The 18,352-nt window shown below is 38.8% G+C and overlaps 1 protein-coding gene across 1 annotated transcript; it reads right to left on the bottom strand.

Moving 5' to 3' along the window:
* Positions 1-2,005: 2,005 nt before the first annotated feature.
* Positions 2,006-17,510, bottom strand: nudt4a (nudix (nucleoside diphosphate linked moiety X)-type motif 4a). The gene is made up of 5 exons (XM_077596479.1): positions 17,160-17,510; positions 8,305-8,415; positions 4,014-4,058; positions 3,277-3,364; positions 2,006-2,474 (listed from the first exon to the last, which is right to left on the bottom strand). Exons 1-5 carry the CDS (start codon positions 17,256-17,258, stop codon positions 2,248-2,250), a joined length of 570 nt encoding a protein of 189 aa, XP_077452605.1. The 5' UTR covers positions 17,259-17,510; the 3' UTR covers positions 2,006-2,247.
* Between the last annotated feature and the right edge of the window lie 842 nt (positions 17,511-18,352).

The following is an 18,352-nucleotide window of genomic DNA, read 5'->3' as shown; positions in this document are numbered from 1 at the left end:
ATGGCTATTCTAAACAGGACCCTGCTCAAGGCATCGTCTGGAAATCTTCAAAATAAATAAAAAGAACTCTCCAATTGTAGGGAGGGATCTTTTACTATTATTAAAACATGTTCATAAACAACATGTACAGCTCAGCATTATTGCTGGAACATGGATTGATCAATGAAAATTAAAACTGGTTTTATTTTTCCTGACAACACATTATACATATTATGTATTACTATTTCTGAAAAACACACTAATGCGCACACACACACATTCTCAGAAATAGTATGTATATATATAAGTATTTATGGATGGATATATATAATGATATATATATATATATATATATATATATATATATATATATATATATACATATACATATATACATATATATATATAGGTATATATATATCAGTGGCAGGCCATCGGGGCCTTCAAGGCCTTCTCTATAAGGCCTAAGAAATATCTGAATCATATTATATTTTGTCCATCAATACTTATTATTCCAAAGGGTCTGTTAGCTTCCTTTCATTGCTTTTCCCCCTGGTTGCACTGCTTCCAGATGTGTTTTCATATTGAAGCATTTAACCAATCACATTTCAGCCATTTTTTGTTGCCAGATCAGATCTGCCTCAGAGCCTTCACAATAAGTTCTTGCGGGCTCTGCTGCATTAAACTAGACTGTTGCTTTTAACCAATCAGATTTCGAGTTGGCAACCCCACAATGATTTTTCATAGGTGTTAGCATTTTGCTGGCTGGGACATGTCATTGCTTTCACAAACTATGATTGGCTAGTAGGCGGGCCAAAGCAACCAGAGATCGCAAACTCCACCCACATGGCCGACAGTGGCAAAAACAAATGAATTCTGTTGCAGATTTCTCTCACAAAGCTATTTTCCAAACGGACTTTTCCAGAAAAAAAATGGACATCATTAAGAAAGGGCGGTCAACTCCGAAGCTAGCAAGCCTGTTACAGCCGGGAATATGGTGTGTGCAGCACTTTCAGTGTGCTAACTTAGCTCCACAAGCAAATAGTATATTGTTGTTTTGATTTAAAGCCATTTTCAAAACGGACTATGCCAGAAATATGACAGGACAGGCTCGACTTTCATCATTAGCTTCGATGGCGATAGGAAAGAAGGAAGAAAGAAAGGAGGATGGATATTGTGTAAAAAGGATTTTTGGTGAGTAAAATATGGCCATATTCCTAAATAATATTTTAATTGTGGGCCAAGTTCTGATATCTGAAAAGCTCCAGTGTTTGTATTTAAGCTCCAGTGTTTGTATTTAATCACAAAATGCTGTTAGGAAATGGATTTTACCCCAGTTTAATTTTTGGCGTTTCACCATTGACGTCCATCGCTGTCTTTTCCCGGGAAAAATCACCCCCCTGGCCTGGTTGTAATGTCTCAAAAGCTCCAGTATTTGTATTCAATCAATAAATGATGCTAGGAAGTGGATTTTACCTAATTTTAGTATTTTAGTGCATTTTTTGTCATTTCACGTATGGACGTATCGACGTTCATCGCTGTATTTTTACCGGGGAAATGATACTCCAGGCCCGGTTCTGATGTCTAAAAAGCTCCAGTATTTGTATTTAATCAATAAATGCTGTTTTCGGCTGGATTTTACCAAATTTTCGGGCAATGTTTGCCCGTACGCCATTGACGTTCATCGCTGTCTTTTCCCGGGAAAATCACCCCCTGGCCTGGTTTTAATGTCTGAAAAGCTCCAGTATTTGTATTTAATCATGAAATGCTGCTAGGAAGTGGATTTTACCCCATTTTTGTGCATTAAATTATTGATTATTTTTTATGTGTTGCAGCTGTAGCTGCAGTAGAGGTTTTATAGCCATAAAATAGTTTTTGAGGGTTGGATTGATACGTTGAAGGCGCTACCAGAAAATGCACCGACCGCCACTGATATATCTATATCTATATATCTATATATCTATATATATATATATATATATATATATATATATATATATATATATCATCTCATTTTCTGAACCGCTTTATCCCCATTAGGATCGCGGGGGGTGCTGGAGCCAATCCCAGCAGGATCCGGGCCAGATGCTGATGAGCATCTATAAAAATACACATACTGTGACTTACTAGAAAACATTTTGGCACTATCCAAGCCCACCTTAAAGTGGGTTTCAAATCAGTGTCATGGGAGATTAAAATGTAAAAGTGATATCCGTAGAATTAGCTTTCAGTATATTTCAGTCCATCTTGGTGTGCTACAAGAACCGTTCATCGGTTGACAAGATCCAAGGTTTTTGCAGAACTAACACCATAATGAGGATTGCTGTTGTCCATCACAAGGGAGCCCAGTGTGTTGCCATTACTTGGGTGACAGACTGGGCTGCAGATGGAATTATGGGTGTTCTTGTGTCTGTGCAGGTATTCAGCTTGGACAGGCCTGTAGCTCTGCAGCACTTGAATGGCTTCATCGACCTTGAACCAATTCCGTTTTCTTCCTGCATGCAATATAAAAAAAGACGAAGTAAGTTTTCATTATTGCTGCAATCTTGCTTTTGGGGGATTGTTTTTTCCCTGTTTCAATAGTTTTTCTTTCTTTGACTGTCTTGATGAGTTATTTTTTTTCTTTCTTTCATTTTCTAAATGCTTTATCCTCACAAGGGCCACGGGGGGTGCTGGGGCCTATCCCAGCCAACTTCAGGCACGATGTGCTGCCACAATAAAAAAAATGTTTTCATTCCATTTCTGAACCGCTTTATCCTCATTAGGGTTGCGGAGGGTGCTGGAGCCTATCCCAGCTGACTCCGGGCCAGAGGCGGGGGACACCCTGAACTGGTGGCCAGCCAATCACAGGGCACGAGGAGACGGACAACCATTCACACTCGCACTCATACCTATGGGCAATTTTGAGTGTTCAATCAGCCTACCCTGCATGACTTTGGAATTGGGAGGAAACCGGAGTACCCGGAGAAAACCCACAGAAGCCCAGGGAGAACATGCAAACTTCACTGACCTGGATTTGAACCCAGGACCCCAAAACTGTGAGGCCGACATGCTTATCACTCATCCGCTGGGCCACCTCTATTCTGATTTATTTGTATTAAAAAAGAACCCGGATTGACCACAGATACTAAAAACCATCCCTTTGAAAACGTGTGAATGGACGATTGTGGCCTGGTCATGCGGTCTTTCCATCCACATTGCCTTAATATTACACAAGTTATTTCAACTGGAACAATGGGGACTTAGATATCATATTCAAGTGTGAGAAAAGGCAGGAACATGCAATAAAAGGTATACCTATGTTGATAGAGTCTTCCCAGTCCTCCAGTATCTCTGTGACAATGAGAATATAGACATACGTCCTGTGCTTGCTGTCTTGGTTGTGCTGTTAAGATTCGAATGGAAATATTAATTCTTATTTCTGCTGTACCAATGGAATGGATGTAAAGCAGTCATATCAAGATGTGATTACTGCTCTCTTTCCAAATAAACACAAGAGAAACATACCGCATTTTCTCGCAAATAAGCCGTATATTTGTAACAAAAAAAGATGACTGAATCAAGGGTATGGCTTATATGCGCAGAAGTCCTGTTATACTCTTTTTTTTACCAGTAGAGGTCAGCAAATTAACATTTAGTATTTTTTTCCTTTCCGTTTTGCAGTAAGAAAAAAACAATTTTACTGGATGAATTACTAACTTCCTTATGATATTGACCCTAATTCCGTGCTTTTGGTTCATACAGTATCTCAGAAATACCACGTGTAAAATCATGAATATGGAGGAGAAATTAGGGGGCGGCTTATACGTGAGAAATTGTAAAATTCAACAATTTTAAGGGTGTGGCTTATATGCAGGGGGCTGCAAGAAAATGCGGTAGCAACACGGCAACATAAGACCTTGAAAATAATATAAAAACAAGGTAACTATTTTAGATGATGGAAACGGGTTTTGTGTGTTCATTATATTAGAAAATTAATTTATATTATTTAATTCATGTGTGGATTCAACCAAAATGTTGAATAACAGCTTTACCTCAAAAATTCCAAGAAGTCTGCCAAGCTTTCCTTTAACTCCAGCCTAATGAATGAAGAAACAAAACTCATTCAACAATTAAATCAGGAATGAATGCATGACAATTCATTTTTCTTCACCGCTTAAGCACATTAAGACAACAGTTATATATGCTAACCAACTTTATAAAAGAGATGTAGTACACTCTAGACTGGTCATCACTCACTTCCAGAGACTGTAAAAAAAGACCTGGAGAAATCCTTGGTGATGTCACTCTGATTGTGAACCGGCCTCCATTCGTTCCCAACTTTGAATCCGACACTTGCATTTTTGGCCGTAACACACTAATTTCGATGTGTATTGTAGGTTGCTTCGTGGCTGTTTTTTTTTTAGCTACGATTGTTGTCACAAAGTATAATGTTTTGCAATCTAAGATAACTCCACTTCAAACACAAAAATCATAACTTGGCATATAATTTGATTATAACCAATTCAATTCAAAACTATATCTGATCATCATTTTATGATGAGATGATCTAAATCTAATCTGGGTGTTCAAACTTTTTTGCTCCACTTTTTGCTCTACTTTTCAAAGAGTTAACCTTCCACGATCTACCTTTTTTTTACAGGCCACTGACAAAGCTCAGCAATCATTTATGTTGATATACCTCGCATTAGACTCTATCAACATACAGTGGTACCTCGTCATACGACCGCTCGTCATACAAAATTCTCATCTTACGGCGGAAATTTCGATCGAATAATTCGCCCGTCATGCAATCATAATTTCGTGCGACCAAGCCAGGTCTTTTTTGCATATCTTTCGTGTATACTGTATAACAATATTTACGAGCATGGAACGATTAATTCAGACGAGTTTCTCCTAAGACCAGGAAACGCGCAACGCGCATGCAAAGAGAGGGCTTTGTGGGTAATGAAGTACACTTGTGCACACAACACCCATAGGCAATGGCAACCTTTCTCAGAATAAAACTTCATTACCCACAATCAATACGTGGGTAAGCTCAACTATTGTATTTCCTGTTATTCTTTCTAAGGAAAGAAGCTCCCGCGATCGTTCTTCATAGACTATTTCTCGTTGGCAAGTGGTCGTGCGTTATCCTATTGTGAGGACATTTGTGTGCATCATTTTGGGAATATTTTGAAGGCAATACAACAGCAAACAGTCCATCGATAGCGAACGTGAGGGTGGAGGCGTGGCAAACCGCCAACCCGGAAAACGAAGGTAACAAAAGATTACAACAAAATTAGAATTCAGTTTTGTGTAAATTTACATTAAACGTATGTTTGAGTGTCTGTATATATTAATCCAAGTTAATTTAAATTTGTTTGTTCCGTTTACGAGTGCGTTGTCGTGGAAAAAAAACGAACCCCCCACGCCCCCAAACGTCTCTGTCTCCCGTCGGCGAAATCTGCCCAATTTTAGTTAGATCAAACACATTTTATTACTATTAAACCACTAGTTATGTGTTACTTTGTTAATAGATGGCGAATTAGAAGAAATAAAAAAAAAAATTCCAATCCAATATCCTGTTTTTGGTGTTTTTTCAGAGGGCTGGAACGAATTAATTTGTTTTCCATTCATTTCAATGGAAAACGTCCGCTCGAGTTACGTGAATCTCGTCATACGAGCTCAGTTCGGGAACGGATTAAGCTCGTATCTCGAGGTACCACTGTATATGGGAACGGTAGGGAACAGGGGTGAAAATCCACTCTCGATTCATGCTAAAGTTTACTGTGGACATGCCAAATTCATAAGAGCCTAGATAATAAACTGACAGGGGAGGGATCAAAATGTTATTGTCGTGCGCTATACCAATAGTACCTTGGCAATCTACCGATAGTTCCTTGGCGATCTACCGATAGTTCCTTGGCGATCTACCGATAGTTCCTTGGCGATCTACCGATAGTTCCTTGGCGATCTACGTAATGGGCACCCCTGATCTAAACAGAGCGGCAGAAAAAAAAGATGGGTCCGTTCCGTCGGTGTGACACTTTAGAAAACCCATGGAGCCAGCTTTTAGTCGAAATGCTTCCTGTTCCTGTTTGGCAGTGCAGATGATACATTCCAGGGGATTAAGATATTGTTTAGCAACATGAACCCCTTATGTGTGACATTTTAAGCCTGGCCAGCATCAATCAGAAGGGATCAGACTATCACTGTAGTCCTAGTTCTCGAAATGTTTATCATGTGTGTAACTGGCAATCTCAAAACATTTAAATGTAAACTGTATGCTTGCAAAAATCTCATCAGAAAAATTCATGAATGTATCCATTATTTCAAGTTGACCTTCAAATCAGCACAATGAAATATGATGATTTGAGTTGCAGGCTTTCTAAGTTGTTGGTTTGCAGCTCATCTATATTCAGACATGTCTGGTCACCGGCACAGGATAAAGTAACCCGAGAGGCTTCGCAAATGTCACTACCATACTTCGGAGGGCTTGAAATCCAAGGCACAACCTCACCACACAAACCAATCAATGAGTATGTAGTGAGAAATCTTTATAAAACCACAAAGCAATTAAATGGCTGGGCAACAATGCAAAACATTTCTGATATTTACCTGGGTTGATCTTGCTGCTAATGGCATAACTATTCTAGAGCTGCTGAATCTTTGTATGTACCCATCAGTGGTGGGTCGTTGAGGCCCGTAAACTGGCCAAAAAATGTCTGAACCATAGTTATTATCTCCATGAATAATTATTAAATAATTCCGAATTATCGGTCAGCTTCCTTTCAGGAACTTTTCATTAAAGTAAAAGTTTTATAGCCATAAAATAGTTATTGAGGGTTGGATTGATTTAGACCAGGGGTAGGGAACCTATGGCTCGGGAGCCACATATGGCTCTTTTGATGGTTGCATATGGCTCTGAGCTAAAATATGGAAACCGGTGGTGAGAGAGCAGAGTTCCGAATGCACCAATAGGAACGTCACATCGGCACTGTGGCATTGACTTTTTTTTTCATTAGAGTCTTCTGCATCTATTCTCTCATTGATACTCATGAATATTCATTGATTAGCAACAGCGTAACAATGTTGTCAAAAGAATTCAAAGACTTTTGGACTTTAAAATTGGTAAAATGACAAAAAAAAATGGCACATTTTCATGTATTTTGACTTTTAAATTGTGAGTATGGCTCTCAGGGAATAACATTTGAAAATAGTAATTGTTTATGGCTCTCTCTTTCAAAAAGGTTCCCGACCCCTGATTAAGATGAAGCACGACTGAAGGCCTAGGAGTGGAATGCACGGCCCACCACTGGTACCCACTTAAGTTATGTCAACTAGTTATTCTGTTTTCCATGTCTCTTTAGTTGGTTACTATTAGTAAGAATATTTATTGCTCAGCTGATGAGTGGCAACTTAGAATGACATTTTGATCTGGTTAACTGATTTGTTTTCATTATTTTTTTTCATTAAATTAGCAAATAGAAAAGTACCAATATGTCACTGTAAACATTGCATTGGTAGTTACAAAAAACACTCATAACAAAAGCAATAATTTGTGTTAAAATATGCTATACTAGTTAGTAAATGAACTCAATTAATAATCCTGAAAACTGATACTGAGAATAAACTCAGTAAAGGATTCTGTACCCCAGTTGATGAAAAACTAGAGGGTTTAGAAAAAATACAATGAAAGACTTTTCAGGAGGTTTAAAATAGTCAGTAAAAGGCTTTGTCTGTTCATTGTGTTATCAAACAAACAGTGGCCAATTCAGGATTTGGGGGGGGGGGGGCTTGGCTGAATACACAAATGATTTTTGAGTTCCAGATATTGTCTGGAAAATCTGTTTATTTCCCCAGACCTGTTAAATTGAGTCACTCCAATGTTGACAGGCCTTGACAGCCTGTCCATCAAACTGTTGTGAGCTATTGGATAATTAAATTAATGCTATGATTTTCCTGAAGATTTTCTCCATTTGCTTGTTAAATTGAGTCACTCCAATGTTGACAGACCTTGCCAGCCTGTCCACCAAACTGTTGTGAGCTAATGGATAATTAAATTCAGGCTATGATTTTCCTGTAGATTTTCTCCATTTGTTCCAATTCCCTTACAAATTCCAAAAAGCTGCATTGAATGTGAAATGAAGACTTAGCATTGTCATCTGGTGTTTTGCAATTGGCTAGCAAACAGTTAAGGATGCATGCTGACTTTTGCCCCAAGTCAACTGGGATTGGCTAGAGCACATTTGTGATCCTTGTTAAGAGAAATGGTCCAAAATAGGCAGATTTTAATGGAACTGTGTCAATTATTTTTAAAAAAAATTTCAATTATGGCCTCACCTCTTCATAAACCTCTCGGACAGCAGCACCACAAGGTTCCTCCTCAGGCTCAACTCCTCCCCCTGGCACAATCCATTGGTCCGGATGTCGGCTGCTGCTCACCAGAAGCACCTTCATGTCAGAGAAGACTTGTTACTTATTTCCTGTTGGATGAAGTCGCTGATGTCATTGTGCCAGAGAAAAACATCCATCTATTTTGCCAGTGTTTATTAAACATTCATTAATTTTCAGAACTGCTTAGCTTCACAAGGGCCGTGGGGGGTGCTGGAGCCTATCCCAGCTAACTATGGGCACCAGGTGGGGTACAACATGAATCGGTGGCCAGCCAATCACAGGGCACAAGGAGACAGACAACCATTCACACTCATACCCAGGGGCTATAAAGAGTGTTCAACAAGCCTACCAAGCATGTTTTTGGGATGTGGGAGAAAATGGGAGTACCCAGAGAAAACCCACACAAGCCCAGGGAGAAGATGCAAACTCCACACAGTAAGAACCTACCGGGGAACGAACCCTCAACCCCAGAACTGTAAGGGCAACGCGCTAACCACTCACCTGCTGGGTTGCGCTTTAGTGTACATTTCAAAGGAAAATACAAACTAACAAATACTTAATTGTTATATTTTAAAAAGTATGATACAGTCTCTTCTCCCGGATCATATTGCCCAACCTGGTAGCAACTAACAGGGTTCAGTTAATTCAGTCATAAGTAAGGGTAAAGTTTTACCCTTACTCTTTACCGTAAAACCGGACAAAAAGTTACAGGATTTAAGCAGTGGAATGCAGTAAGGAATCCAATTGATACTGGACAATTTGTGAAAAACAAACAGCCATTGAGCTTCGTCATGACACAACACAGACCGGCTAAATCCTCTAGTCTACCTACATTTCAAAGACAAGGAGCAGTCTTTTGATAACAAAAAAAACATTCTTGTCAGCAAAGATATGGTTTAAAAAAGGGGGTGAATGAGACACTTTACTGAAAGTGAAGAGAAGAGGTGGCTTATGACATCAGCTATTTACCACATACATACCGTATTTTCACGACTATAAGGCGCACATAAAAGTCTGAAATTTTCTCCAAAATAGACAGGGCGCCTTATAATCCAGTCCGCTTTATAGATGGACCAATACAAAAATTGTTATCACGATAAAATAAAATAAATCCATCGATAGGACAACTATGGCAAGCAGCCCCCGACTCTACTATTTTCCCGTAGATAAAGTACTGCGCAGTGACTGCTGGGATATGTAGTTTTTTTTGTCAATACACCCAATGGATTTTGGCCTTTCGTTCGGCATCAACGCTAGCTACTATTTGCGAATGGACTGGCCTGGCGATCGGCATCAACACAGTTGCGAAGCATGGAAGACAGTCTTGGAATACTAGTTACGCTACCTACCAGCTAGCTACTATTTGTGAACGGATTGAGGCCTGGCGATTGGCATCAACACAGTTGCGAACCATGGAAGACAGCCTTGGAATAGTTACGCTAGCTACTAGCTAGCTACCATTTGGGAATGAATTGTGGCCGCCTGGACGAACGTATTAAACTCAGCGTTTTCGATGGACAAATGTTCAATTCGGACACAGATAATGAGGACTTTGATGGTTTTGTGGGTGATGATGACGTGAGTACATTGTAAAATGGCTAAATAAAGTACAACCGAACTCAGTCTTGCTTCCGTTGCCTTTTTAAAAACGTGTTTTTAGCGTGCGGGTATAGCACCAAATTAGTGTGTTCGCCGTTGTAGTATATTGATATTATTAGTGCAAAGTTATCACAGCCGTCAACCTGGGTGTATTGACAAAAGGACTATTTATCCCAGCAGTCACTGCACACCGGAAATAGCGTCTGTGGCTGCTTTCGTAGACAGCGCTATTACGGTTCGATAATCATCCATAAATAATATATATATGCCATGCCTGGCTTCACGAAAAGTGGCAGGCAGCGCCAGGCTTCTTACGCTACGATTTGTGAATGGATTGATGGAAATGACGGTGACTCTGAGAACGAAGAGAGGGGACCTGGCTTTTTGGAAGGCTCGTTTGGGCAATTGTTTAATTCGGACACAGAAAATGAGGACTTTGAGGGATTTGTGGGTGATGATGACGTGAGTGAGTTGTAAAATGTCTAAATAGAGTACAACCGAACTCAGTTTTGCTTCCGTTGCCTTTTTAAAACATGTTTTTAGCGTGTGGGTGTAGCGTGCAAGAACTATATTTCCCAGCAGTCACTGCGCACCGGAACCCGGAAATAGGCTGCTTCCGGTAGCCAGCGCTATTGCGTTTCGATGTTCATCCATATATAATATATATGCGTGTAATGAAACGGTGCGTGCTTTGTGTGTCTAAAATACAGAAATAGCACTCGTTGCTGACACTGCGGCTTAAAATACAATGCGCCGAATAGTCGTGAAAATACGGTAATTATCGCCAGTACTGCCTTGTGGTGTAGAGGTTCACTCGCCTGACTTCGATGCGGGTAGGCGCAGGCTGGTGGTGGTATGATTGGGAATGTGGGTGGTCATTTGTCTTTCTGTGTGCCCTACGACTGACTGCGACCAGTCTAGGGTGTAGTCTGCCTGTCGCCCGACAACAGCTGGGTTAGGCTCCAGGAACCCCTGCAACCCTTTCGAGGATGGGTGGTATGGAAGATGAATGAAAACAAAATGCCATCTTTAAGTAACTATCGTATTTTTCGGACTATAAGTTGCACTAGCAAAAGAGTGCACAATAAAAGGGGGGAAAATATTCCTCGCACTGGGGTGTAAATTGCATTTTTGGGGGCAGTTTTTAAAATTCATCAGAAACCAAGAAGAAACATTAGACATTTAAGTATATTAAAATAAGGAATAACAGACAAAGTAGGCAATGTAGCATTTTTGGATAACTATACCCTAAAAAACACAAAATAACAAGCTGTTGGCGGAGCAGGGTGAAAAAAATAAAATACATTTATAAGTCGCACTTTAATCTAAGTCACATGCGCAGTCAAAATACGAAAAAAGTGTGATTTATAGTCCAGAAAATACGATTTGTGATTTTGCCTCCAACAAATAACACTGTCTCGTTTGACAGCACAAGGCACAATGAATTTAATATTAAAAATGTTTTTTTTTATTCAAAGACCCTCAATGAAAATTTTTTAATAGCAAGTAAAACTGCCAGTCATTTAACAGAAAAATGCACATGGCCATCAAACACGTGTGAAACATAGACAGTTATATATGCACACACATGTACACATATATACACTCAGTCAACAGGGTTTTGAAAACCCTGGATCAGCAGTTGTATTTTGAGTCTCAGAACAAGAGTGCTTTGGGGAGGAGGTTAATGACCCCAGCAGAGAGCTTGTCAACAGTGATAACACAGCACACAGTCCTAATTAGCTTTATGTCTAATTAGGCAGCAAAAGGTGTGCTTAAAAGTAGAGAACACCAGAACAGTTCATGTTGGGAATGTAAAGCTTCTGAACCCCTTTATCCTCACTATGGTCACGGTGGTGCTGGAGCATATCCCATCTGACTTTGGGGGACATCCTGAATTGGTGGCCAGCCAATCGCAGGGCACAAGAAGACAAAACAACCATTCACTCTCACACTCATGCATAGGGGCAATTTAGAGTGTCCAATCAGCCTACCCTGCATGTTTTTGGAATGTGGGAGGAAACCAGAGTACCCAGAGAAAACCCACATAGGCCCAGGGAGAACATGCAAATGCCACACAGGTGGGCAGACCTCGGATTTGAACCCAGGACCCCACTGTAAGGACGACGTGCTAACCACTCAGCCACCAGGCCACAAATGTAATGCTTTCCTCTTTAATTCTAAACTTGTTGTCTTAGGTAAAAATTGTGCCATATATGTCTAAATAAATAAATTTGTTTTTTGTTTTTGTTTTAATCCACACAACAATCAGCCATACGTGTAAGATGAATGACAAAGGCATAATGCTCCCTTCCATTGTTCAGTATTACAGTACTTCTAATTATTAGAAGACAGCAGATTGGTTATTTGCATTTTTATTTGTTTTGGCTAGACCTCAAGACTCATGTACAGAGACTTTCAAGGAAAATGTTTACATTCAAAAAAAATCATCAACAAATTAAATAACTTTTTAAAAAGGGAGGTTACCGTATTTTCACGACTATATGACGCATCACATTTAAAGACGCAGTGTCAGTAACGAGTGCTATTTCTGTATTTGACACACAAAGGACGCACCGCTTTTTAGGTCACACTGCTCCGCATTACCACTAGATGGTGCTGCACTAAAGGGAATGTCAACAAAACAGTCAGCCAAACTTTATTAATAGATTACAAATCAGCTTTGTGACAACTCCATTCACTCCCAACATGAATAAACAACTGTTTTTTTTCTCAGAGGTTAAAGTATTAGTATTTTTGTGACACAGCAATAGCAATATAACTCATGTTGAACAGGTGGGCATCTCACCAAAGTCGTCATTAATCGAGTCAGTAATTTCTGCCTTCCTGAAAGCTCGGACCACAGTTGAAACTTCCACTGTGAATGACGATGAACATAGAATTATTGTGCTACAATATTTATCCATACATTATATATATATATATATATATATATGTATTTATATATATATATTTATATTTATTTATTTATATATATATATATATATATATATATATATATATATATATATATTTCGCAGTCTAGCTTTGAATGCTCTGCTGACGCCAACATCTAGCGGCAGTTCTTCCGGAATGACGGCGATCACCAAATTAGTGTGCTCGCCGTCATACTGGGTGTATTGACAAAAGAACTATATATCCCAGCAGTTACTGCGCAGTACTTTTTCTACGGGGAAAATAGTAGAGTCGGGGGCTGCTTGCCGTAGTTGTGAGAGCTGTAGAGGATGGTGTACCCTATCGACTGATTTATTTTATTTTATCGTGATAACAATTTTAGTATTGGTCCATATATAAAGCACACTTGATTATAAAGCGCACTGGATTATAAAGCGCACTGGATTATAAGGCGCTCTGTCTATTTTGGAGAAAATTTAAGACTTTTAAGTGTGCCTTATAGTCGTGAAAACACGGTATACTTTAATTCTTGTAGGCTTAAACTTCCAGTTGGAAAACAATGTTTTATCTGCAATGGCAGTTAATATCACCATTAATCCAATAGCTGTTTTATAAACTTGAATAGAGTCAAGGAGAATGCTGGTAGCGCATTCATCTTAAAGCTGAATCTGACATCATGGTGTAACTTGCCAAGCACACGGGGCATCTGAAATCCAAACTCCATCTTTTGGCAGCCCTTAATCCCATGCAGCCTCAGCATACTCAAGTGGGACAACACAGAGTGTAAATATGTCTTGTTAAAGCCACCACTGTATAACTTGGGTTGTATCTGTTTCAGCGTCAAGCCTGACGCCAGAAGCTGACGAACTGTCACCTGTTCAGGCTTTTGTAAAGCTTTATGATCATTTCTTCCCCATACATTTTTAAACCCGTGCAAAGCTTTATGACAATTTCTTCCCCATACATTTTTAAACCAATTTTTCCCGGAGTTTCAATAACTTGATTTTGACATGCGTAATGATAAAATATGTACTTTTTTCGTGAGCTTGTAATGTCCTCATGCAGAAAAAAAGACAAACTCATCTCATCTCATTTTCTGGACCGCTTTATCCTCACTAAAGTCGCAGGGGTGCTGGAGCCTATCCCATCTGAGGCGGGGCCAGCCAATCGCAGGGCACAAGTAGACAAACAACCATTCACGCTCACACTCACACCTAAGGGCAATTTAGAGTGTCCAATCAGCCTACCATGCATGTCTTTGGAATGTGGGAGGAAACCAGAGTACCCAAAGAAAACCCACATAGGCCCAGGGAGAACATGCAACTCCACACAGGTGGACGGACCTGGATTTGAACGCAGGTCCCCCACTGTAAGGCCGCCAGGCCACCTTAATTTAAATTATTATAATAATAATTATAGTTGATATAAATATGTACATAGATAAATCCTTTATTATTATTTTTTTTATAAAACAAGGTTGCCGTTGTTTATTCACAAAGGGCTGACGAAGTGTGTTACGGTGTGGCGTACGTTAGATTCCACCCGCATGTTTCTGTGGAAATCTCACGTTACCGTGCAACTGCACCTGAATTTGCGTGTTCTTGTGACCACCCTGGTGATTTCCACTGTCTGATTCTTAACTGGTAGAATTGATTCCGTATTTGTAATGCAAACGTAACGCAGCCTGGCTAGGTTTCAAGCTGAGGTTCAGCATCTTGCTCAAGGATACACCCACAGGTCACCAGTGCAGGGGATTTGTACTCGGAACTTTTATGTTGAGAAAAGACTGCTTTGGAACTGAGCCATGCCAGACCAAAATCACTCATCATCTTTTTGAACAAATGAGTCATGCAAACAGGGTTGGGATGACTCGGCCTTTGATGGAGTTGTGTGTCATTGTAGTTTTCTACTAACCATTACAAAGGTTGATTAGTGTGTGGGAAGATATTCTGACTGATACAATACTTTAAGGTGCTCAATTTTGAACACTCAGTCACTAGTAAATGTACATCATGGACACTTCTCTTGGATGAGACAATTACTCTACGTTAGAAAGACCCACGACTGCTGAGATAATAGTCAGCAAAATAGGCTTGTCGATGGTACTTGTTTTATGAAACATGAATATGTCGTAATACCTTATTTGGCTTACTACTGTGATGAAACCTGACCCAGAACCAGGGGTGTAGCGATCCATCAACTTTGATCAATACATTGACGAGTTAAGCAATGATCCAATCAAATTGATTGAAATGCAAAACATCAATCAACATTGTTATCTTCAAGATAGCACATTCAGTATTATGTCTGAAATCAGCCCGCATTTTTGTTTTGCGATTTAACTTAGCATGTCCATCTGTGTGGAGTTTGCATGTTCTCCCCGGGCCTGCGTGGGTTTCCTCCGGGTACTCCGGTTTCCTCCCACATTCCAAAAACATGCTTGGTAGGCTGATTGGACACTCTAAATTGCCTCTAGGTACACTTTAACAAACTTTATTAATGAAATATGTGATAATGGACCTACTATAAAACTTTTTTTAATACTTATGTCCCCAGTAAAACTTGATAAGCACGCTGAGGATTTTAATTCTCAGTCCTAGAACACAGACTAGACGTGCACCACTGCAGAAAGTGCGACGTGCGCCGTTGAAGTAAACACGACAACAGAATGTTGAGTGACGTGTTAGATGACCCGCTTCTCGCGCTACTATCAGCAGTAATCCAAGTAAGGGATGTGATCACATGACAACACGGGGCATGATGAAGAGTGTTTGGCATTGAAGATAAATGTAGAGAGATTGGCAGCGCTGGGAGCCGTGAAAGCAAATCTGCGAGGGGAAAGCAAGAGCCTGCACCTTGTTTCTAAAAATTGCATCTCATAGGTCACTTGGTGTTTAGCACACTGTGGAACATTCAACACCCCCCTCCATACACACACACACACCACCACCACTAGCCGAAGCTCAGAAGCTGGAGACTTTTGATGAAACACTGGAAACAATCATTCAATATAAATCGTTTCAGTTTAATCTGTTTACTTTAGTTAACATTTTTTAATCATTGGCTGCCCTCAATAGTCCTTGAAATCTAATGCATTTTTAATGGCTGACAGCGAATAATCGCTGACAACTGTCCCAGTCAAAGTGGAATGGACGTATTGGGCTGTCGATGGCACTCATAGATGAGCATTCACAGCCAGTCCTGGTTTAAAATAATCGGATGTCTATCATTGTCAATGGCAGACAATGTGTCAAATGAAGAAAAAAACTGCTTTATAGGGGATAACAACCCATTCATTCATTAAAAATCTATAATAATTATAATCGACATTTGGATCCACACTCAAATACCAAATTTTAATATCATGGCCTACATCACACAAGAAAATTTGATTTCTACATATGTGGAAACCAGCTCTTTATGTAGTATTTGTTTTTCAATAAAAATAGTTACTTGCCCTATAAACTATTTAAATAACTTTTTCTGTCGTGCATTACACAGTATTTTTGCAAATTTCTTAATAACCCATATTATATTACATTACATATTACCTTACATTACATTACATATTACCTTGCATTACATTATATATTACATTAAATATTACCTTACATTACATTATATATTACATTAAATATTACTTTACATTACATATTACATTATATTACATTAAATATTACTTTACATTACATATGACATTATGTACATATTACATTATATTACATATTACATTATATTACATTAAATATTACTTTATATTACATATTACTTTATATTACATATTACATTATATTACATATTACATTATATTACATATTACATTATATTACATATTACATTATATTACATATTACATTATATTACATATTACATTATATTACATATTACATTATATTACATATTACATTATATTGCATTACATTACATTTTACATTATATCACATATTACATTATATTACATATTACATTATATTACATATTACATTATATTACATTATATTGCATTATATTACATATTACATTATATTGCATTACATTACATTTTACATTATATCACATATTACATTATATTACATATTACATTATATTACATATTACATTATATTGCATTATATTACATATTACATTATATTACATACTACATTACACTATACTACACATTATATATTATTATTATATTATATTACACAATTTACAAACACGTGTCACTCGGATGGAATGTTTATAAAGTTAAGTATGAAAAACACAATTGTGGACATATGATGAGCAAATTAGAGAAAAGTTACCTCATCCTCGGACTCGTTTTTGAAACACAAACATGCCGCTCGTCTTTTGAACCCTTCGCCGTCATACGTCCTGGTCTGGTTGGGCTTGAACTTCATCATGTAAAATATTGTCCTCAGTGATCAAAAAGTAAGGCAGCAAAATGAATGTCATAAGTCGGCGGGGTGAGCTTCAGTCGCTCGAGAGTCCAGAAGCATTTGTAATCTTCACAATTACAACATGTGCAATTGATTTATTCATCTCGAGACTTTATTTTCCCCCCATTCGCGTCAGGCTTCGTCTTGTCGATCACTGTGTACTTGGACTGAAGGAGTTTGTCATATCAAGCACAAAAGCAGAGCCTCATGTCTGAAGTCGGCGGGTATCTTTAACCGGTAGAGTTGCGACATAGACGGAAATACATAGATCTTTCATTGAGCTAGTTGGCGTGTTGATGGCAAAATCTGCGAGGCGGCCATATTAGTTGTGGCATGTTATATACATATACATACATATATACACATGTATATACATATATACAGTTGTGGTCAAAAGTTTACATACACTTGTGAAGAACATAATGTCATGGCTCTCTTGAGTTTCCAGTTATTTCTACAACTCTGATTTTTCTCTGATAGAGTGATTGGAACAGATACTCCTTTGTCACAAAAAACATTCATGAACAATGTTCCCTCTAATTTTTTTGTCTGGGCAGAAAGACAACCTCCCTGAGCACACTGAGTACCAGTGTGAGCAACATCATCGTTGCTCGCTATGGGCATACACCAGTATCACACCTGCCATAAGCAGGTGCATGTCTACTACACAAAAATGATTTAGTAATAATAAAATGTAATGATTAATATCTATGAATGGGCGGCCCGGCGGATGAGTGGTTCGTGCGTCGGCCTCACAGCTTGAAAAAAAAATTGGGATTTTATTTTGTGCGCTCCATATGATTTGCTGTGCGCAGATAAGACGAGAGTAGTGCACAATTGCGCACACGCGCAGCTTAGAGGGAACATTGTATCATAAAGTTTGGTTCTTTTATGACTTTATTATGGGTGAACAGAAAAAAGTGATCAAATCTGCTGGGTCAAAAATATACATACAGCAGCGCTGATATTTGGTAACATGTCCCTTGGCCATTTTCACTTCAATTAGGCGCTTTTGGTAGCCACCCACAAGCTTCTGGCAAGCTTCTGGTTGAATCTTT

This window comes from Stigmatopora argus, chromosome 3, assembly GCF_051989625.1.
Source record: "Stigmatopora argus isolate UIUO_Sarg chromosome 3, RoL_Sarg_1.0, whole genome shotgun sequence".
NCBI lineage: Eukaryota > Metazoa > Chordata > Actinopteri > Syngnathiformes > Syngnathidae > Stigmatopora > Stigmatopora argus.
This window is presented reverse-complemented; position numbering and strand designations above follow the sequence as displayed.